Raw genomic sequence first — 23,958 nt, 5'->3', positions numbered from 1 at the left:
TGTATCCTCTGTGAATGAGGACTGTCAAGGTGTTCATATTTCCTGTCCCTTGTTTATATTCCCTGATCGGAGTAGCACTCAAATTTCTTCCTGAAAAATAATACCAGTGAAGGGCTACCAGGAGGTTGATATGTTAATAAGGAGGGACATTTTCAAGTATATGTAATGCATTCATCATAGAGACTCAAAATGTTTTATTTTCCCCAGTTAACTCTTTAAACATCTGCCAGATTTCCCTTCCCTTGTCCTGAATGACATCCTCAATGGCTCTCCAGATGTCCATACTCTTCAAAGTGGTAGAACAAGGCCTGATTTGGCAATTAAGATTAATTTGAAAAATGCAGTCACTGCTCAGCATCCATAAGGTCTCAGTTCCAGGATCCCTGCAGATCCCAAAATGGGTGGGCACTCTTACCTTACATGAAATAGCACACTGCTGGTATATAACTATGCACATCCCTCTATATAAATCTTCAGATTACTTCAAATACCTAGTGCAATGTAAATGCTGTGTAAATAGTTATTATACTATACTGTTTAGGGAATAATGTCAATGAAAAGCCTATACACATTCTGTCCTGATGTAACACTTGCATAACTATCTTTGATATATTCTAGGTTATATCCATGGACCTTCCTTTGGGAAGAAAAATAGCCGATGGTATAAATGTCTACCTCTGTCCAAACAAAGTCTTCAATCTTTCATTCTCCATTCCTTTTTACCCCACAATACTAAATCTGTCCTATTGCTAGGGGCCCTTTTCAGGGTTTTTAAAATGTTTCTGGCTCTTTACTCTTCTTTTTTCCCTCTTTTTATCTTTATCTCCCTTCCCTTTTCTTGACGATCTCTCAGGAGGTCTTGGAGAGATGGAAAGTGAGTCTCAGCTGACTGGGCAGGTTCTAATGGGGCCACCGGTGCTGTGTATACTATTTCTCTGAGTGCTGACTCTCTGGCAGGCTGTGGATGTTGGTTCTTTGGCATGTCCTTCTGAGCTACCACCCTGTCAGTTCCCACACACAGCAAGCTGCACTCGGATGCCATCTGCAAGTGTATTCCTCTAGTTCTAGCCCTAAGAGTCTTGCGTGGCTTGGATATGTTTGAGAGCACCCACAAGAGTTTATGGGCTAGAAGCTGGGTCCTCAGTGTGGAGATATAGGCAGGTGGAACCTTTAGTTATCTTTTATTTTTATTTTTTCTGTGTGTGTGTGTGCGTGTGTGTGTGTGTGTGTGTGGTACTGCATACCGAACCAGGGGCTTTGTGCCTGCAAAGAAAGAAGACTCCCATCCCCTGGGTGCAACCTTTGAAATGCTTTCCTTGGTGGAGATTCTGAGTTCACGGGGTTTCACTTGAGAGAGGATGAGTGGTGGTCTCATGGAATGACCAGTTGTCAAGAGAGTGAGCTCTTAATAAAGAAATGCCACGCCATGCATCTGGCACCTTTGGTGTGTACATGATTCCCTTTCCAGTTCTCCACCACATGTGGCCCATCCAGAACCTCCTCAACAGGGTCGCAGGGTGCCATGTTCTTAGACCTCCAGAGCTGTGAGCTACATAAACTACTTCTCTTATAAACACCCGGTCCCTTGGGTATTTTGTTTTGGCGGCACAGAAGTGGCTAAGATGGAGTCTGTTCCATTTGGCTGAAGTCACGGCCTCTTGTCAGGCAGCGCTGACTAGAACCCATCAAGGTGGCTCAAAACCGGCTGCTTCTGCTGCCTCAGCTCCCTTCACATGGAAGGCTTGAGCTCCCTCGCCCTCCCAGATGCTGGCACTTCTGTTCCCCTTCTGACTTTCAATGTCATTGTGCTTCAAGATGAGCGTTTAGCAGCTTGCTGAATTCAGGAAACAGGAGCTAATTTTTGTACCCTTATTACCATTTTTTCTCTCACCCTTAAAAAACCTATGGCAAGTGTCTCAGATTTTTACAAATTTCCCCTAGCATGTTCTGCTGATCATATCTAGGTTTCTGTCGCCTAAAAAGTAAAATTGTAGGCTTTTGCAGAGGAGTCGAGGCTCTTCCTGTCCTCCTGCGGGGTGTCAGCCAACAGGCGATTCTTCCGGAGCTTCCTCTCTTGGGTGGCATGAGCCATCTACCTCTAATTCCCCTTTCTGAGGAAAAAGGAGAAGGCAGACCATTGCCTGACCACTTCTTTATATTTCATAATAATCTTTAAATGTCAGACTGTCTGATTGTTTAAGCCGGATCATGTATGACTTCTTTTAGTAAATGCTACATGGGTGCAGCTAGCACCACCTTTCACATACTGGGACACTTCTGAGGTTCTTATTTCAGGGCTCTCACAAAAAATACTGAGCTGATTGGAAAATAATATTAGACCATGAAAGAGGATTGGAAAAATATAGGATAACCCACTATGTTACAATAAAGGTGATAACTTGCCAAAGTATCAAAACTCATTGTGAAGTTGAAGCTAGTACTTAACTCTTCTAATAGAAGTCTATTTTTCCCAAATTATGCAATTAGAATGTTTTCAATTTTTGTTTGTTTGTTTTTTTGTTTTTCTTCCAGTACCAGGAATTGAACTCACAACCTTGCACTTGCCAGGCAGGCGCTGTGCCACTGAGCTAAATCCCCAGCCCCAGAATGTTTTGAAAGGAAAAATATCTATAAGACTCTTAGGAAACTATATTTAAATCAAAGTTCTAGCCATGCAAAATAGCCCTGCAGAATGGAATCATGTGAGTTTATGCAAAGGCAAGTTTATCATCAGGGCCATGTTATTATTTAAAAAAAAATCCTTGGGTATAGTCCAAAACAGATTAATTTCTTGCTTACTTACACTCTATTAAAAATGCTTCTTGCATATTACTTTTTCTACCAAATTCATTACATTCTATTCATAACTATAGTAACTATTTTTAAATTGAATGTTCCAACATATTTTGCAACCCTTACCTCCAAAGTAAGCCCTCCTTGAGTTTTCCTTTGTTTTATTTCTATCTTCACTACTTTCCCAGATGCTGTCTCTAAACAGCAGGAAGAAACCTCTTTTATTCTCTCTCTGCATATCCAGTGGGGTCAGCGCATTAGACGTAGTCACTGCCTACCTCTAATCTGCAATGCCTTCTTCCCGCTCTCAGCTCTACCTGAAGTCTTTTCCCTCTCTCTCGTTTGGTAATTCTGTTACAAAATTCCTTCTATAATTAAAAAGTAACAAAACTAACATAAAGCCCTTGTAACTTTTTAAAACCTGATTTCCCAGTCACAGACATAAGGATGGTGGAACTTTATACAATTTGAATAAACTCTGTGATGCTAAAAATATGTTTATTTAATGATCATTAATCTCAGACTTGAACTTTCTTTCCAGAGTGATGACAGACTCTTTTCTTATGTACTTGAATCAATTCCCCACAGGGAATATAATCATAATGTGATGCAATTATCTACTATAAAATAAGGACTGGAAAAATAAAACACAAAGTGTAAAAGTTAAAACGCACACACAGTTCTCTAGATGCAGAGCCAAGTCTATCGCTGAGCATCGCTGGCTACTTAGAATGCTCTTTTGTCACGAATAAATTCTGCCCTTGGCTTTTCTGTAGCTCCTATTGATTTGGTTTTCTAATTCTTTTAGAATAATCCAAAACTGCTTATAGAGAATAAACTTGAGCAATTCAAGACAGTGGTTGCATGCAGTATTCACCTTTGGGAATCCTGTCTTTTAAATTGAGAGTCCTAGCCACTTGTCATATGAAATTTGGAGACTTTTGCAGCTCACTAAGCGGGCAGAAGTTCAGGATACAAATAATGGTATTTATCCATGTTAGATGCAGAAAAACAAGTTATATTCTTCCAAGATTTTAAGTACTGCCATGTAAAATTACAGTTTCTTTACCCTGGAGAATATAAGAAAGACCAAATCTTCATGTCCTAAATAAAACAGACAATCTGAAATTGAAAGGAATTTCTATTAGTTTAGATTTAAAAAAACTCTATGGAAGTATAACCAAGATATATACTTGAGGTCACCTACAATAAATCTTTATGCCTCACATACACGTTTATATCTTATGTATTGAATATTTTACTTATTGTCCTACAAAACAAATTTCATGAAGACTTTGCAAAGGGAGGGAGGAATTCTCCAATTTTACATCATTTCCAAGGTTTATTTTATCATTTATTTTCCTCTCCTGCTGTATTTGTTCAGTCTTACATTGTCCCCATGTAAGACTGAACCTGCAATCGAACATGTTATCACAGTCATTGTTCACATAAGACATGCAAACAGATCTAACTTCCCCCTGGACATGTTAGCGCTTTCTGGGTAGGCAAACACCAATACTTGCTCCTGATGAAGCCAGTAAATAGCTTTGAAAATCAGCAGATACAAATTGTTAATTCTAATATCGCTCACCAAACCTCTTGCAGTAGCACCATAACTATGCTCTGTTCAAATACTTGTCTAAGCTCCAGAGCCTATTTTCCATAAGCAGTAAGGTGATCTCGCAGTGTATTAGTAACGGACACCTGTCCTCTGTTCATACTGTGATTTGACCACTGCCCACCACTGCTTACCCACTAATCACCGGTCCTACACTATTTTCTCCTGCACAAATTCTTTTCCCTCTTCTATATTGGTTCTTCCTTATATACATGAAATATGTTTTCTCTTAAGGGATTTGATATTGCCTTCCCCTACCTGCCTGGAACACTTTTTTTCTAGATACTAAATTTCTACATTTATCAGAACATTTTTAGAGAGCTATTCACCATGAAGTTTCTGAACACTTATTACACCTCGCCGCCCTACGTGCCACTGTCCATACTCCCACTCTTGCTTTGTTCTACTTCATTTCTTTATGGAAACATCCCTATCAGACCTTGCAGTGCTTCTAGTTTTGCTAAGTTTTCTATCTTCTCTATTGAAATATAAATTGCACAAAGGCAATGGTTTTTGTCTTCCTGGTTTGCTGCCATCCCCTGAGCACCTAAAGGAGTATCTCAGAGACACTGAGGAAGTTGGGTCCTCCCTTGGTATTTGATTGCTCTGAAACTCCTCAAATTTAGTACAAGACGGATTGTGATGGGAAATTTTTGTTGCAGTCTTTGTTTGGTATTTGACTTGCAGGCTAGAATTTGAGAGGGGTAGTGGATGTTAAGGAGAAGGAGATTGAAAAAGGATCAAGCTGTGTTATGTACACGCACCCACTCCCTGAGAGGATTTCAACTTTATGCTCCACAAACGTGTACTAATAAAATATTTTTTTTTAAGAGGAGAAAAAGGAGTTGTCTATATCTATTGCCTGGTGACCCATAACCCTTCCAGCCAAAACAATGTGGTGTTTGTTTAGGGGACTTGATGTACATCTCAGAAACAACCAACACCAAGCATGAAGAGGCCAGGGCAGCCTTTGTAGAGATCGTAGAAAGATGAATTCTAATAGAAGATTCTTGAATAAATTAGTCACTGGGAAGGAGGATAGGAATATCTTTAAAGCTCCTTTTATCTCTAATTTCTATCCCAAATACGGTCTTTGACAAATTATATAGGTTCGCCTATGTGAAACTTTTTATCTATAGTTATATTTTTTAGTGGAGAGGCTAAAACATAAATGATACAATTTTTGCATGTTGAGTTTCACAGAATCCCTTTTTTAAAAACAGTCAATTCCTTTAGGGTTATCCTGGAACAAATAAGAATCCTGGGGCCAAGTTGAAACAGCTCTCGCTAAATTTAGGCTTTAAATAAAAATAGCTCCAGGCCAGCGAAGGCACTGTCAGCTAGTGGGTCTCTCTCTGAATTACCAGAGGAGCAACTCAGAAGGCAGGCCTGCCAGTTGTCCTTTCAGAGACCTGGAGAACCTCTTAAAGCAAATTCGAGCTGGCCTGGGTGCCCAATGGGAATGGGGGCCGGGAGTCTGAACAGCTAGACAGGAAGCACTCACGATTCAAAGGTTCTATGTTTTTACTTTCTTTCTTCTCTAGAGATTTTTCTGCTTCATCCATTTTTTCTAAACTTGTTTTCACAATCCCCTGAGCTAACTTAGGACAATTGCTACCACTTCAGCCCAGGACTTCAGAATGTCTAAAGCACATCAGCTTCGTTCTTGGTATTGAAAAAAGCATCAGCATGATCAGCTTAGAGAATATAAAAGCATTTATTCTGTTTGATGAATTTCTTACTAGAAATTGCTACAACTACAAACAAAGCTTGTGCATCTCTCAAGAATCAAACAAGTAATCCTTCTTTTTACTCATTTATAAAATATACTTTCTACTTTATAGGAACTTCATGCTGGCTCCTGAGTATGAAACATCACATACAACAGACCTTGCCTCTAGTCTTATAGAGAAGATGATCTTGCCTTTTATACAAATACATACAAATCACAATTATGAAATAATGCAAGTTCTAAATTTATAAAGATAATCACTTCAACTCATCTTTAGCACCGATCTGGACCCCTTAGGTTTTCACACACTGACTGGGTTCAGGCCATGCCACGAGCGCATGACTCGTCACAGGGAACAATGCACGTTCTGTGACACATTTCACCGTGAAAGACAGCATGAGAATTAGAATGAAAAGCATTTCTACCCAATGATTGAAAACAAAAATTCTTAGGTAACATTACATCAAACAAATGTTACCAATATGAAAGTTGAAAAAGTTTCAACAAATCTATAGTTCGCTTGTTTAATGGTTGGCAAAGTAGGACTTTTCTAAGGAGCTGAAATAAATAGGAGACAATATATAGTATGTAACTGTTTTTCAGGCTCATAATTATTCAAATATGATTTATTATACACATGATATGTCATCAGCATTTGGGGGCTTGGAAAACCTACAAAATTTGTTTTAAAATCAAGGATAACAGGGATTTCCCCCCATATTTGTTCTGCATTTCGATTTTGTCAGTTTGCTTCGGTGCCCCATGCATGTCATTTTCTATCCATTTTAAATTCAAATCAAGAAGATACAGAATAAAAGCTTTATCTTGCTGACAAATTACTCCGATGACTGCTTAGGAGCAATTCTCCAGACATTCACGGTGAATAATAAAACTATCAATACAGTTATATCATTATTGACAATGACTCTAGAAAGTCTGTTCAGTTTAAGTAACACGAGACAACTTTCATAGCCTTTCTAGACTGCAAAACCCTTTGCTATACAGTGCTTATTCCTTAGGCAATACGCAAGTGGGAAGTATTTGACAATAAATATTTTTAATGTAAGAGATACAACATTTAGCTGACCTAATAAGTTAGTTAATTTCCTCTTTATCTCCAATACACTCAGACACATTTCAGTCCTTCCTCCAGGATCCTGAACTGGCTCTTGGGGATTTAATTTTGTATCACTCCAGGAATTGCTGACAATTACAGGTACCTTCTAGTATTTTCTTTGCCTTTAAGATAAAAACAACAAAGCTGACTAATTCAGGTGACCCAAGCCTCACTCCTGCCTCCTGTCCCAATGACAAGGAAAAATTAAATTGTTTTCTCATTAATTACATGTCTAATACCACCAGAACGCAGCTGATAAGAGTGAACTTGGATTCCCACACTGGAGTAGATGCCACTGTGACTTCCCAGGGGTAAAATACAATGTGCAGAAGTATAATTTAAAAATGATGGTGGAGCCGCCACGATGAATTTCTCTTTCTCAAGCGCAACAAACCAGTCAGAATTAATATTATCAGGCACCTGCTTGCTGTAATGCCTCTGTTTTCATTCTCCTTTGTAAGCTCTTAGGCAGCGCTAACTGGCAATGATAAAGTTCTATGCTACTTACCACACTGTCGCCAAAGAGAGTATTTGTATAAGCTTACCAACGACAGACACTGGCTGTTTAACAGTAAATCATCAACGTGGCAGAAAGAACAAACTGTCACCTTTTCAATAAAATGGATTTATCCCAACTGAGGCGAAGAAGGTCAAAGCAAAGAGAGTTTTGTTGCTGTTGTTGTTTTTAAATCAATACAGTCACGTCAGAAGCATCTGAAGGAAATGTGGAGCAAAGGAACCACAGGTGCCTCTGTAGTCTTGCAGGAAGGTCGTCTCTCCAACCAGATGAGTCCCTCGCTAACACCAAACCTCACGTGTGGATGCATCCAGGAGGCAGTCCTCTCCTTGTACTGCCACCCACCGCCAGCCACGCCTCGTCCCTACCAGGAACAAACCATATTTTCTTGCACAAATTCACATTTGAACTCCACAATCTCTTATTTTTTAAATTCGAAGAGATTTAAATTTAGTGAAGAATGTAATTTCTCAGGATGGAGGAGATAAAAGTATCCCTACTTTTAAAAATAAATTTGATTCCAGAATATCTTGTCCTGCTTTATGAAGTAATAAGCTTTGCCTTTAAGATAAAATAAAACAACAAAGCTGACCCAACCCTCACTCCTGCCACATCTAGCAGTGCCCCAGTTAAGGCTACCCTCAGGCAGATCTTTTCTTTATTTTAAAGGTGTTTAGTACTAACAGAAAAGTTATTGAAAACATAACGTTAAATATGAGAAAAGAATGTTCTAATTTCTAATAATTAATACAATTGTAAAGAATTTAAAATATTGTAAACATTACTACCTGGAGAATGTAAATTATCTCATAGTGTTTCATGAACTTTTTTTATAAATATATTCAGGGACAACAGTGATGTCAGGGTTATAAATGGAAGACTTTCATCAATGCTATGACAATAAATTATTAGATAAAAAGGTTTTACCCATCATTTAAATAATTATGCTAAGCATTTCAAAAATTGATGGGTTTTGTAAAACTACAGTCATTTCCTTATCGTTTAAAAAGTGAATAATTTTTTTTTAATTTAAAAGGAGATAGAGCTTAGAACCAAGGTTCAATAAACTATTACACTGTTCATTCTTGCTGTGAGGAGCATAATAAATGTGGGAATAAAATAATTGAAGCCAGGTGAGTTTCTGCTTTGCCCCCTCTGTGACAGTAGCAGTATTACTGCGTCTCTGTAGAAAACGGCTCCAGTGAGGGTCATTTTTCAGGAGAGAACAAATGAGGATGACATACAAAATACATAAAAACCAAAGACAAAATTTTTAAGTGGAAAAAGGTATCAGAGGTTGCTCTAACTCGATAGCAGGAAAACTGGCTTCTAGAACCATTACTGGGGAACACCGTCTGGAGCACAGGCTGCGGGGGAGGCGGGGGCTTAACTCTGCTGGTGTCAGACACATCTGCAGGAGAGCGCGGGGCACCTGCTGCGGCCGGGGAAAGGGAGCGGGACATCGATCTGAGTCCCCTGGGAAATGATGATGGAAGCAGATGTGTGCTCTGGGGAAAAGGCGATGTAGACACGACGATGTGTGTGTGCTCAGCTGTTTGAGAAGACTGTTCCAGGAAGAGCGAGCAGAATAGGTGTGCTGCTCCTAACGATATCTCAGAAACGAGACTGTTAGAAGCTATTTCAGGCCAACATGATAAAAAAGGTATCTGGGGCCGGAGATATAGCTCAGTGGCACAAGCACCTGCCTGGCAAATGCGAGTTCCTGAGTTTGATTCCCGGTACCAAACAAACAAAACAAAACAAACAACAACAACAAAAAAAAAAAACGAAACAAAAAAGGTATCTAGCCGCGCTTACTGCATGGTAGTGATTACTTCATTCTAAGAAATATCTTGCACTAGGGAAAAAGGATCAGATGATGGCTAAGGTTACTTCTGACCCTAAAATTCCTCAATTTGAGCAAATTCAAGATCCTCACTCTAAATTTTGGTAAGAAATCCTGCACAGAGATTTAAGGAAATTTGAAAATTTCTAACATATCCTACCTCTATCACTGTCTCTATACTATTCAAAATCTATCTTTAACCATCTGCCCACTTTGTGATGACAAACTATATAATTTAAACTGCATAAATAGAAAAAACTTTGTGAGGCGTGATTATAGTAATCTTATAATATTTACATGAAAAAACAATGATTACTCATTTTGTTATATAAAGGCCAGTTTACCAAAAGAATAATTTAAAATAAATCATGCAAATGCTAGATAATTTGGCCCTAAAGGTATCTCAGGTAATGATTAAAGTTGTCAAAAGTGGTAGTTCAGAAATCTGCCTTCATAACTACATCACACGTTGGTTTTCTTACACCTGATCTAGAGTCTGCGCGTTAATATGTGTCATCATTACATAAAAGTTAATCATCTTAAAAGTAGACATGAAGGTTTTCAGTTCATCATTTATCCTGGAAAATAAAAGTATACATAAATATATCCAATAGAATACAGCAAATCATATAAAAATAGCAAAATATATAAAATGATTTTAAGTAATAATAAAAACTTGAATAACAACTGAAGCAGAGCTCCTGACTGGACTTCATAAAGCACTGACATGGACAGTGAGCTGTTTGGTGACATGCAGTTCACAGGTAAAAAATAACTGATTTCACAGACCCAGGTATTACGACACTCAAAAATCAAACAAGTAGTCTGAAGGAGAAATGAAAAAGAAAAGGACTGAAAATCCTCTTTAAACCTACCTAATTCCTTGTTCCTCAAATCTATAGAGTACTTTAAATAAACATTAACATATTTCTAGATTTCTTATTGGATAAACAAAAGAGAAGTTGAAAATGCGTATTTCCTACATCCAAAAGACATGTGATGGACCAGAAAATATTGCGTACCTAGTCGTGATTTTTAGATATGGATTATTTTTCTTAGGTCATAATTGAAATAATATTTAGCACAGACGTGGTTATTTTATACAATGGACTATTATTCTGACATAAAGAAGGGTAAACTTGAGATATTTCTAGGTAAATGGATGCAACTTGAGGCTATATGCTTAAGTGAAATAAATCGGACACACGTGTTCAAATATCACATGATGTCTCAGGTGAGAGAAACCAAAATGGTAAATAATGACCTAAATATATAACAGATATTGTGAAACAGGAAGAAAATGTTCAAATACAAAAGGGAACTAATGAAAGGGGAGGGTGAAAGGAAAGAAAGGACAGAAAAGCAAAGAAAAAGTGGAAACACAGCTTTGTAAATAAGGAGGGGAAGAGGGGTTGAAGGGAGGGGAGGGGGCTGGGGATAAAAGAAGCATCAAGATACACCACGTGCAGGTACACACTCCCTCGGATGAATGGGTCATTATGTGTATGAAAAATGTACCAATACAATTCTTTTAAAAGAAAGAAAAGCACCTCCTTAGAAGGCTGCAGCAGTGCTATCCATCAATCTGTTTAACAAAAAATGCAATGTCACGTTTCCAGGAAATCCCCAAAAGGAGGCAAGACAAGTGTCACCAGGTAAATTCCTTGTTAGAGTGGCATGACAAGAAGAAAGTTGCTCCACGCCAGGAGACAGCAGGGACTCCTTTCATGGTGCTGGAAGTCGCCCTGCACATCAATCCCCTTTTCAGCTCCTTCGCACCAGCCGGGCGGATTCTCAAAGGTAAGCACGGCTAATTTGCTTATTTTTCTTTATATTTGTGTTTTCTTTATTATTTGGCATTATGGCACAGTATTTTAATCATATTTATGAATACTTTTGGGTTGTGGAATGAAATGAATCGTCTGAGTTTCCATTACTTCGCATGGGGAAAATTGCTCTAACACATAAGTGCTCTAGAGTACAAGCACGTCTCTGGAATGGATTGTGCTCACAAGCCAATGTACTGTACTTGGAATGTACTTTATTTGACTCACTTGTGCCTGCCTATTTACAATGCTAAGAGAGGCAGAATGGTTGTTTGGTCTACTTTTTGTTAGAAACTGTCAATACTGAAATAAATTTAAACACAAACTAGAAAATATTTTGTAATGGAAGCATTGTTAAATTCTATTATGCTTAGAAAATCAAGTAGCTGGTGGAGTGTTTTACCTGAAAGACACCCGAGGACTGACAGAAACAGAACGTGTTTCCAGGGAGAAGCCATCCTTGGTCACAGAAATTTTCTTTGTCCCAGAGTATTTATCAGCACTTATATTTCTTCATGAAGAGTACCCTGTTAAGGCAGATAACAGTTTTCAAAAACAGAGAAAATAAAGAACAACATAAACCAATGCAGAAATCTCTTAAAAACATGATAAATGTCTTTAGTTTAACGGTCAGGTGGAGATAGGCTTGGATACTTACAACAATAAAATAGTTTCCATTTCAACTCAATTAACATATAACACTAAAACTTTAGAGGAGTGGTGGGTTCCTTATCACATTTATTTATATTGGATATTCCTGTACAAAAAGTAAAAATATCAGGTTCTAATGGGGATGATTTTTCATCACAGAGAATGTATAATAGCTATATTTATTATACTAGACAAATTATTGGGCTAGGAAAGTAGAGTAGAACTGGTTACATTAACATATACTCCTTTTGTCTACAACATAATTTAAGATCAGTTAGCTAAGTGATTTCACAGTTGTGCCTGTAGCTCATAGAAACCTCCACAGGGATTTTTTTCTCACTTAATTATTAATGTCAACTGGCTTTGTTTATAACTCCTGTGATTATCTGTGCTGTATTACAGTTTGGTCCTTTGGTGAATTATTTCTCTCAGCATCTTTTGCTAGCCAAAACCTAAGGGAAATAGTATTTTCATGAATATTTAATATTTTTGTCTAATGCCACTTTACAACAATAACCAGTAGTATATTTCATTAATAACCTTTCTTTTTACCTGAAAGATACAATAAACATGAAAAGAATATAGCCTTGTAACACCAAGCTTGGTGCAAGAACTTGATAAATACATATTGGAAACTCCTCACCTACATGAGGAACTTCAGAGTTTTCAGTTGTCAGCTTTGATTTTCTTGGCCAAAGATGATTCAGTAGAGAAATAATTGTCTAGTGTATCTATGATTTTTACAAAATAATTTCTTTTTCATGTTATTCACTTCATAATGTAGGTCCAGGATAACTCTACCTTTTAGGAAATACTTAAAATATAGTATTTATATTTAAAATATTTTTCTTACTTTACAATTTAATATAGTGATACCAAAGGAGAGAATCCCTTATTACTACTTCTATCTGGATAAGCCTAATTCCCCTTTATTCACATTTTAACGCATAAGCTCCATAGTTCATTTTTATTTCAAGATTAGCGATCACTAATAGATAAGATTATCGAGTTAATACTGGCTGATTTATTTATATCTGCCTATCATGTCAGGGGTCTCTCTACTGTGTTTCTTTTTTCTGTGTAGATATTCAAACTAATATAACTTGAAGCATAAAAGTTGACCTCATAGCTAATTTTTGCAGTCTAAAACATTTTTATTTATACACTGCTTTGTACCAGAAAGGAAGAAAATCAATACATCAAGTACAATTGAAGGTGCTCGAAGTTGCTAAAACTATACTTGTAATTCATGAGAATTGCACATTTGAATCTTAAATTTTTACTTCATCTAACTCCCAAAAGCTGTTTCTCCCTTTTCTACAGTGATTGTGCTACTGTCCTCTTAATGTCTTAAACATCCATCAAAAGGCGCTGGGGATTTAGCTCAGCGGCAAAGCGCCTGCCTGGCAAGCGCAAGGTCATGAGTTCGGTTCCCGGTACTGGAGAAAAACAAAAACAAAAACAAAAACAACAACAACAAAAAAAATCCGTCAACAAATGCCAGGACTCCTGCAGCACTTCTGTACCAGGCACTGAGAATGTCACAGGGACACCACACAGACATGCATGTTCCTACAGATACAGAAATAAACCACAGCCAAAGAGCCCAATAAAAGGATACCGCGAGTATAACATAGAGAGCTAGGAAAAGAGGAACTGATTCCTGTGAGTGCTTGAGTTGGGGAGAGTAGGGGAGAATCATCATGAACATTTCAAGAAGTCTCGGACCTTACACAAAGATCTTACTTGAGTTGGATAGTGCAGGGATACTGGCAATGAATGGATGGATAAGCAGGTCAGCAGCAAAGAGGTATGCCACGAGGAGATTAACAAGAGCTGGGTGTGGTGGTATGGGCCTGCAACCCTAGCATTCTGGGAGGTTGAAGCAGAAGGATTTAAATTCAAACCAAGCCTGGACACCTCAGCAATTTAGTGAATCCCTACACCTAAAAATGAATGACTGAGGGAATGAATGAATGACTGTAAATAATAAGTAAATAAATAAGGCAGAATGTATAACTCCGTGCAAAGGCTGTGGGTTCTACTCTCCATTCTAAAAAAAGAAGAAAGAAATTGACAGGGAGTAAAGGGATAACGCCAAATGACCAGGGGCTAGAGGAGTGACCCCAGCAGGCATTCAGGTGAACGATTTCTGACAAGGTGTCAGGTAGAACCATGATGAAATAATCTCTAAATACACATTCAAGGCATTTTTTTCTATGATCAAACACAAATGATGGTGCACAAAATTTGATTACTAAAATAATCCACTTTATGTTAAAGGCTCTGCTAAGAGAAAAATTTGTGTGCATTTGTATTCATTTGCAAGGATGGATTCTTAGTCTGTAGCTCCTAAAACACACACACACACACGCACACACACACACACACACACGCACACGCACACACACATGCACACGCACATGCACACGCGCTCACACACTTGCACTCACCCTTAAAATGCCATTCGCTACAGTTTGGATCTGCAGTGTCTCCCAAAGGCCCATTTGTGGAGCCCCGCCCCAGAACATGGGGCACTGCGGGAGGCGGGGGAACCCTCAGGACGGAAGGACCGCGGCAGGGAGGGGTGAGGTCACTGCGGGCCTGGCCTTGACGGGGTCGGGGCGCTGCTCTCCTCCCTGTCTTGGCGTCCTGGCTGCACTGAGTTGAGCAGTCATGCCGCCCACGCCCTTCTTGCCGTGCTGCCCGTGTCCTCAGAGGACCAAAAGCAGCAGGCCGACCAGCAACAGCCTGAAACCTCGCTGCCGCGGCCGCAGACACACATTCCTCCTTCTGAGCTGATTAGTTCAGGTATTTTGTTGCAGTCCCAGAAAGCTGACATTCTTAAGATATCTAAATCACATTTTTCCTTTTCTTTATTTCCTAGTCCTTCTTTCTCTTTCTTAGGCAAAGTAAAAGTATATATAATAACCTTTAAGATTATGAACATATAATTTTTTTTTTTTTTCTGGTACTGGGAATTGAACTCACGACCTTGCGCTTGCCAGGCAGGTGCTGTGCCACTGAGCTAAATCCCCAGCCCCATAAATTATTATATGCTTTTCTTGAAAATAGATATCATATGACCTGAGTAAAACTACTATATCAAAATAATAGCACAAAGCAGTTTATCGCACAAGCATCACACTCCTACTGGATGTCAGATCAAACCCTAACCGCTGAATGTCACTCAGCACGTCAGAAGAAGGTGCGCCTTGCAAGGCCCGGATGACACACACAGTTGCACATCACACCGCCGTGCGTGGAGAGACTGAAGAACCCCAGACACCAATTTGGGAACGACTAATCACACACATTTTTAAGAGTCACAGTTTAAGAAGTTATTTTAAATGCTTAAATTGTATACGTACTATTCCCTGTGAGACTTAAATACCAGCATAAGAAATGAAATACTATTTCTTTGTATTTTCCCAGAATTATTGCAAATACTTGCAGGCAAAGGATAGTGAGTAATCATTGTATTAAGGTCCAGCCATGAAGCATGGAGGGTAAATGCAGCGTGAGGCTGGCCTCATGGACGAGTCCTTAAAAACGCTGTGGTTCAGGACTGGGATCGTAGCTGAGTGGAGGACGCTTTGCCTGGGGGAAGCTTTGGGTTCAACACCCAGCACTACACATACACACAAGGACAGCAGAAAGCCATGATTAATGGGCCCAGGCAGATATTATATAAACTAAGTGAGGTGCTAGCACATCGCCACCTGACGTTAAGTTAGCCCTTCTTTTAGGGCGCGTATGGGAAACTGCTCTGTTAATGTGGTGCATGAAAAATTGAGAGAGAGAGCGAGAGAGTGAGAAAGGGACAGAGACGGAGAGAAGGGAGATTTCTACTATTGACCTCTCTCTTGGTCAGTGCAGTTCTGTCCCGTAGACTACTCTTACTCAGCAGTCAGAATTATATTTTAAAATAGATCAGGCTATATAAGCACTGTTTTATTCTTAGAACAAAATCTGAAAGCGTCATTTAGCGTACTGACCGCATGCAGTCTTTGCAGTCTAGTGCCTGCCTTTCCGACGTGACGGCTAACATTGTAAACTCATTCAGCACAACACTGACTTTTCGTTGCTTTACAAACTGGTCAAGTACTCCTGTGACCTGCTGGAGCCCTCCAGTGCCACAGAGATCCCCAGTGATAGCTTTAAAGCAGTGGAAGTTATCTCTGCCACTAATCCTCATAGTTCCCTACATTGCCTTCCATCTTAGCAAAGCTCCGTACGTAAGTTTATACCATTATTCTATTTTTATTATCTTTTCCTCTTATTTGAATTCATACCTATGAAAGTAAAGATTTATTTTTATCTTGTTCATCTTCAGAGACCAGGAAGTCTAGAAGAATAACTAACATTCAGTGGTATTCAATTAGTGCACTTTGGTAATAATAATTGAATAAACTATAATCATATTAAGTAAGTTATCTGAGAATACAAGAAAAAGTCTTCATCTCTTAGAGGTCTGTAATATTAGTAAGATCATGTTAGGCACTTTACTTGAACAGCTTGAAGTAGAACTCTTATTGGTAAAGATAACTTGTCCAGTGCCTCACAATGGTGAAGAAGAACCTGGCATATAAAACTATATGTTCATGAACAGCATTCTGAGACATTTTTCCAACGGTCTCTAGACGGACTCTTAAGCAACTGGGACTGGTACCAAGTCAAAAAAATCACTAAACATAATTAATATGTGCATATATTTAATTTGTTTTTTTATTTTTATTTTTTTTTATTTTAAAGAGTAAAAGAAGGATAACATAATAATAGGAGGGGCTTACCAAATTACAGACAAAGTGGTAGGAAATTATCAATGGTTATTGTTTTACATATTGTTATCTACAAGATAGTTTCTCAGGAAAACAAATAGACAAATGATAGCGAGTTACAGACAAAAGAGGTAGGAGATTATCAACAGTTGTTGTACTACACTTAGGTATCTTCAAAGTGGCTTCTAAAGAATATAAATAGAACTATACATGAGTGACCTACTGAATAATCATTCAATACTTCTCAATGGTTGTTGTAGGAAACACATAATAATAAACATGGATCCATTTATGAAATAGGGTAGGAACAATACAAACATTACAGAGTTATGGATAGATTAGTAGGAAAATATCAATGACTGCTGTAATACATGGTGGTATCTTCAAAGTGGTTTCTCAGGAAGACAGAGATACACAAGAAGGATCTAACAAGTAGTTACAGCCTAAGGGTTGTCAAAAATCAAGTGAGTCATCTGGGGCGAAAGCCATTTTTTGTAGGGTTTTCTCTCCAGCCTCCCATCGCTTTGGGACCGCACAACCAGTTAAGTGTCCTCTCCCCAACTGTCAGCACAGGCAGCAGGAATCCTGCTGCAGACTTCTCCGGAGCTCCACCACAGCCTGTACTGTCAGGGGAAGAATGGCTTCCAATGAGTCTCTGCAGGTATTGTGCAAGGTCCTCCTGGTTTACAGCTTCCGAGAGGCTCTCGTGAACCCAGTCCACTGGACCTCTGACTCCATGGGCTTAGTCTGCATTCTCATGTTCTCTGAGTCCTTGTTCGGCAGCTGCTCCTCCACTGACTCTGGACCTTTCCGGTTCTCAATGGCAGGAGCAAGAGTGGCCCGTTGTATGGCATGTATTCCCAGGGGTTGTTCAAAGTTTGAATGATTCACACACATCCGTGGGTGGGCAACTGCAGTCGGTGCATGGTGGGCCAATTGTGTCAGTGTTTCTCTGTGTTATGATAGATCTCAATTGAGCAGCGGCGGCCGGCCTAAGGGCCGGCAGGCAACAGCACTCGCTGCCACATGGCTCCCCATGTGCTGGGGGCCCTCCCTCTGGGGGCCTACGAGGCAGGGAGCTAGCCAGCCGGAAGACCGGCGCTCCCTGCCCAAGGCTCCCTGTGCACTGGGGGCCCATATATTTAATTTGTCATCTAACGAGAAAAATTTCACTCTACATTCTTTGGTCAATATTATAAAAATGAAGCACGAGTATTCTGATAATGAATATTCTAGTGAAAAAATTCATTCTTTTGTCAGATGCCATTTTAAATATAGATTATAAATTATATTTAAAATATTTTATAGTTAGGTTCACTGTAAAATATAAATTATGCTTGTAATAATATATTATGTACAACTTTAAATTTTTTAAATGTGGTGCAAGAACATATGAAATTATCTTGTAACAGGATTCTTGGAGGATTTTACCATTTTTATACTCTTATGTCACGTGCACCTAAGATTTTAACATTTTCTAAGTCCGTTTTGTCTTGGGCCAGGGAGGTAGTTCAGTGGAACAGCTCCCGCCTGGCAAGCACGAGGTCCTGAGTTTGATTTCCAGCACCCAAAATAAATAAATAAATGCATGAACAAATAATAAAGTAAAAAATCTCACTCTTGATACTTTAATATATTTGTGATTTCCAAAATCTTTATTTTCAAGTTACATAATTACAACAACATGGACAAACTAAATAAATGCCTTGGACGAAATCAATGGAATCTTGATAAGGATACAACTTAAAAATTTCCAATGAGTAAACTAGGGCTCAACCTACTTCAGGCTGATCATCTCATTTGTTCTGAGGTATTTTTATCTATGGGGGTAATACAAGTTACTTCCTATTCTGGCAAGATAGAACAGTGGGAATTGAAATTGTGTCTATCGTATGTGTATATATTAGGGCTATAAATGTAAATGTCAATAAATGGAATAAAATTGTGAAATACCTCTTTCTCTGTAGGCTTTACATTCTATCCCAATAGTGTCTTCTTCATAGGACTGGTGGTAGTGGCACTTGTACTTGGAAGATATTTTTTATATGCTGAATCACATCAGAAGAAGGTTCTCAGAAAAGGAACATAAAATATATTTTTAAAGAGAACTGTGTTCTAGCTGACCTCGAAGTTCTCTAGCCTATTCATCTGTGCTCACAAAGTAGATGAAATATTCAGCAGAAGGTACAGGAGAAATAAAAGTGAGAATATGTGTTTGTCTCCTTACATATATAGTAGATATCTCCTGAAGATCAAGCACTGATATCAGGAGGATTACAGACAGAATTTTGTGTTTCAAATATAACAGATTGAGTTATGATCCTGTGTATCACAGAAACAGAAAGGGCAGTTTTGTGCTCTGACAAAGTATCATGGGATGTAGACAAAAGACTAATTTTGCAGTGTTTCCATGTTTTGGCAATATTCTTCCATATGGACTTCTATACTGTTTTATAAAGCATTATAGATTTGTTGTCCCATTCTTTTTAATCTAAGAGCATCTTTTGATCTCAGTAGACCATGGTCATGTGGAAAATGGTCCGGCAAGGATGTAAGGAATAGAGCTAGTCTTTTGAAAATTCAAGTCAGCTTTACATATTTAACGAAAAAATAAGAGTAGTGAAAACTATGGTTGGAGGTTATTTATTGCTGAATAAATAGTGTGCAAAGGGGTGACAAGAACCAGAAAAAAAGATGACTAAGCCAGCAATCTGCTGCCAGAAATGGGCCCTGATTCCCACCACTTGGTGACTGGCATCAGAGCAGTGTGAGGACAGAAGCCTGGCTCACTGCCCTGCCACGTGCGTGGAGGTGAATTCTGACAGCTGTGTGTGGTGCCAGGATTCTTAGTACCACTCTGTGGCCAGGTGACAGGATGCTTCTCACTCTGGCACCTGGGAAACTGAATGCCCTGACTAAACTTCCTTCTTAAATTTATATACATAATACATATATTTATTGACATAATATATAAAATATTACAGCGTGTTTTTCAGTGGATAATACCACATGTCAGGTCTAGGTAAGAGAGGCAATCTGAGAATTAAAGCCAACTTTTCACTGGTAAGTCACTTTCCAAGTCCTGATGTAGTTCAGGTGGATATTCATGGCAGCTCTAAGAGTAGAGATCTAAAAATAAACTCTAGATCCATCACAGGTGGATGTGTGAACAGAAGCTATAAATGTCTAGGTTCCCAAAGGGATATCCCTCCAGAAAGAGACTCTCCCAAAGAATAGCCAAATAGTACTTTTTAAAAATTACATAATGAAAAGTCCATATTTGCATAGAAGAAAAGAAAGTATGAATAAAAGTCAATAACTATCAGAATCAACCTGTAAAACTTCAAGTATTTATATCTATATGTGTACATCTATATTTAGATAAAATGATTAGTACCATAGGAAAGAAGACATAGCAGTGAAAAGGCTATTGAGAAAATATCCAGATAAGGAAGAGATGGAAAGTAGGAACAGGTAAACAAAATAGGTAAACAAAGCAGGGAGGTCGAAAGACTGTCTTGAATATGTCTTGTCAGACTTTTGGAAAGAGAGAGAATAGAGGCATCAATGTGTAAAGAGAGACAGTTTTTAACCTTCAGAGCAAATGACAGTGAGCAACTTTGAAATTCAGAAAGACCAGAATAAAACTAGAAGGACGAACACATAGATGCATGATAGAGAAAATGCAGAACACAAAGAATGAGAAGAGAAATGAATGATTGAGTATTAAGATCAGACTCTATAAGTTGACTTCTTGATAGCAGTGATGGGATAGGAACATCAGAATAGTGTGCTATAAGGAATAACTATACATCTGTTTAAGTAAACAGAAAGGTTGTTTACCTTGGTCTGAGGTTCACTCTGCAACTTGAGTTCTTACACAAGAAAGGCAGAATTTAACTTGGAAACATTTTTATAACTCAAAACAAGCCTCAACCAATCACAAACAATCTAACAGGAAATTTCTTGTATAACTGGCACTTCCATTGGACCATATGTAAATATGCGGCCCTGGCTGTAGCCAGTCAGGTAATATCCCTACTTGGTTTCTAGGTTCGGCCATAAAAGCCCCTTGCTCACACTGCTGAGAGAGCCCTCTCAGACTGTTTCAGTTTCAAGGACTGATTCATCCACTGGTCTCTGCTCTAATAAACTCTGTAAATTTAATTTGTCCAAAGTCTTTCTTTTATCAGTCTATAATTCTAGACCCAGTGAAAATTTCTTCAAAGGACAAAGCCGAGAGAATAATCCTTTTCCACTGAATCATGAACTGAGTTTTACAAAAATAAATTCTTACTGAGAAAAATAATAAATGATACTCAGCAAAGAAAACAGCTACAGAAGTAAACCACCACATGCATAAAGAGAAAATAATAATAGAAAATATATAATGTTTACCATATTCTAGGAACTGTTCTAAATACTTTTCTACTGTCATTTCATTAATACAAAGAAACTTATGAAGTAAATCCACAATTAGCATTTTACAGATAGAAAATTGAACCACAGAGAGGTAAATCCTCCAAAATCACACAGCTACATGTACATGCATTATTTATATTTAGACGTCTACCTCCAGAAATTATGAGTCCAATCAATGCATTAAAACTATCAGAAAGAATAATGAAAAATATAGGATCACATGTATCAAGCAAGAATAACTGTGTTTTATGGGGTAAAAAGCAAGACAAATGTAAAGTTAAAATACATCAGAATGGTAGTATACAGATCAGGAGAAAAGTGACTACAGTTAAATATTTGAATGGTTTGTGAATTTAAACACCAACCTTATATTTTTGTAAAATATCTGTGTCACACTTTCTAGATGTACTACTGAAAAACAGAAATTTGTCAGAAAACAAATTTATATTCATCTTAAATCTTTAACACCTCCCACTGCTTTAGAATGAAGAAGTGACACTGAAATTATGTACTTACAATTTCTTTACATAGATTTTAAACTTAGTACATAGGCAACTTCCCATGTCTCCCATAAAAACAAAAACCTGTATTCTTTAGTCTTGCATTACAGGCTTTCTGCCTTCAGCCTCCAGTCATGCATTTTTCTAGACCTTCTACTCATCCATCTACAGTGTTTTGAATTTCAGCTAACAGAAATAGTTTTTCATCCACAAACCCAATTTATGTTGTTTATTTTATATGAAGTAGTCGCACTCTGAAAAATACTATATTTCTATAACAAAAATTACTTTATAAAAGTCTCACTTTTGATGTTGTATACTGTTGCCATATGGTATACACTGGAGCAAATGGCCATCATTACACACTAGATAAAGAGAGGTGAAAAAATGATGGCATTTGCCTAATGATTCATGTAATTTAAAATCAGCACCAGAATTAGCACTACCAAGAAAAAAAAAATAATCAGCACCACCAGCTTCTGACTTCTGGCTGCAGCACTGAGCGATACGTGCAAGTGGCCTTCCCCATGGTCTACTGGAGAGAAAATATCTTTCAGTTCAAGTTGTTGGAGAATTTAAGAGAACAAATCTATACGTATGTTAAGCAAGATTCTTCGGAAAATGACTCCAGCGCCTGGTTTGAAGCCTGCCACAAGAGGGACAGGGCCTCAGGAGAGGCAAAAGGCCGTTGCTTCTTGGTTACTACAAACTGGAACGTCAGCCCATGAGAACGTAAGAGTACCCTCAGGGTTCCGCCTTCGCAAGGCAGGCCAGTTCCACAGGGTCAGGGGTACGTACTGCTCCTGCTCCAGCAGTGGGACGTGGGAAAGATTGTAAAGGCATAGATTTGTTTTCTAATCAGCCTCTGAGAAGGTGCAGTTGTCTGACAGGTAGAAGAACACAAAAAATGCCAAGGAGATCCACAGAATCATGGGTCATAAAGATTTCCTTTGTGTGACAACACATGAGGCTCATATTTATATATTTTTAATTTAATTAAATTTGAAAGCGAGAACCCCTTGAAGGCAGTTAAAATAAGAATATCTGTGTTCACTTATTCTTGTTTGAATTGGGTTTTCAATGATTTATTTAAAATTCAACCTACACCTCCTCAGAAAATTGGCGCTTGGAACCTTTATCTCCATCTGGCAGTTGAAACCAGGAGGAGAAAGTGCGATTAAACAATGTCTTTTATACGCACACAGTTAAACTGGGAATTGTAACTAATTCCAAGGCAATGTCTGAAACAGGTAAGGCAATGCCCTCAGGAGCAATACATACCTCCGTTCTCAGACTCAATATTGAATCTTTCGCCCCAAATACTCATATTCTCTACAGACCAGGCAAATACAGCTAATAAAAATATGAATACAAGGCAAAAGGAACAAAGAAAGATTTGAGAAGTTTTTCACAAAACATAGAACATTATTATGAACTACTAGGCAGCTCCTCTGTTGGAATTTTATTGTCTAACAAGAATCTGAAAGTGTGGTCTTAAATTTTTGACGAATGGAGTCATAAAATCTTAATGAGTGAAAAAGAGAGACTTCAGTGTATAGAGTGCTTTTTTTTAATACCTTGAACTTTAACCCAATCGGTACTACTGTTTTTTTCAACACAGTAATTACTAACAAGTACTGTGACTAAGTAGGCAGGGGCTAGGTAGGAAAGTAAGAAGCTTGCATTCTGGGCAATACAACATCTCTAGTAACCTTCCGCCTCTCCCCCAGCAGCCCACCTTGGCTTCTTTAAGCTGTGTCCTGGCCACCAAACCCTTCCCAGATCTCAAAGACATTAGTTCGTTTCATTGAGTCCTTTGAAACTTCACAGGTATGTGTCCCAACAGTCATTAAAATTTTTCTCAGCATTTTTTCTTTTAATCAATAAATGCCTTTGAAAATCCTTGAGTTTATTATTTCCAGATCATGCTCTCAAAATATTTATTACTCAAAAAGAAGGCTATTGATTTTTCTAAACCTTAACCTATGAACACAAGAAGATAACAATTTTATTATATTTGCAGCCTGCCACCTAAATTCTCTGAAAAAATGATTATACATTAGCACATTGAATTTATACTTATTTATGTTTTTAATAGCTCTTGGTGTCAGAAAATGACCCTACAATTTGAACGAGTTTTAAAGTTATACTATGT

The 23,958-nt window shown here is 38.2% G+C and overlaps 1 protein-coding gene across 1 annotated transcript in view; it reads right to left on the bottom strand.

The window, feature by feature from the left end:
• Cntn5 (contactin 5) overlaps nt 1-23,958 on the bottom strand; it is a 1,017,390-nt gene that overhangs the window by 616,890 nt on the left and 376,542 nt on the right. The window contains exon 4 of the mRNA XM_005377960.1: nt 11,853-11,976. Coding sequence (XP_005378017.1) covers nt 11,853-11,907 — 55 coding nt within the window. The 5' untranslated portion in view covers nt 11,908-11,976. The remainder of the gene's footprint in view (nt 1-11,852; nt 11,977-23,958) is intronic.

Source organism: Chinchilla lanigera, unplaced genomic scaffold (genome assembly GCF_000276665.1).
Source record: "Chinchilla lanigera isolate Chin_1 unplaced genomic scaffold, ChiLan1.0 scaffold00011, whole genome shotgun sequence".
Classification (NCBI taxonomy): Eukaryota; Metazoa; Chordata; class Mammalia; order Rodentia; family Chinchillidae; genus Chinchilla; species Chinchilla lanigera.
This window is presented reverse-complemented; position numbering and strand designations above follow the sequence as displayed.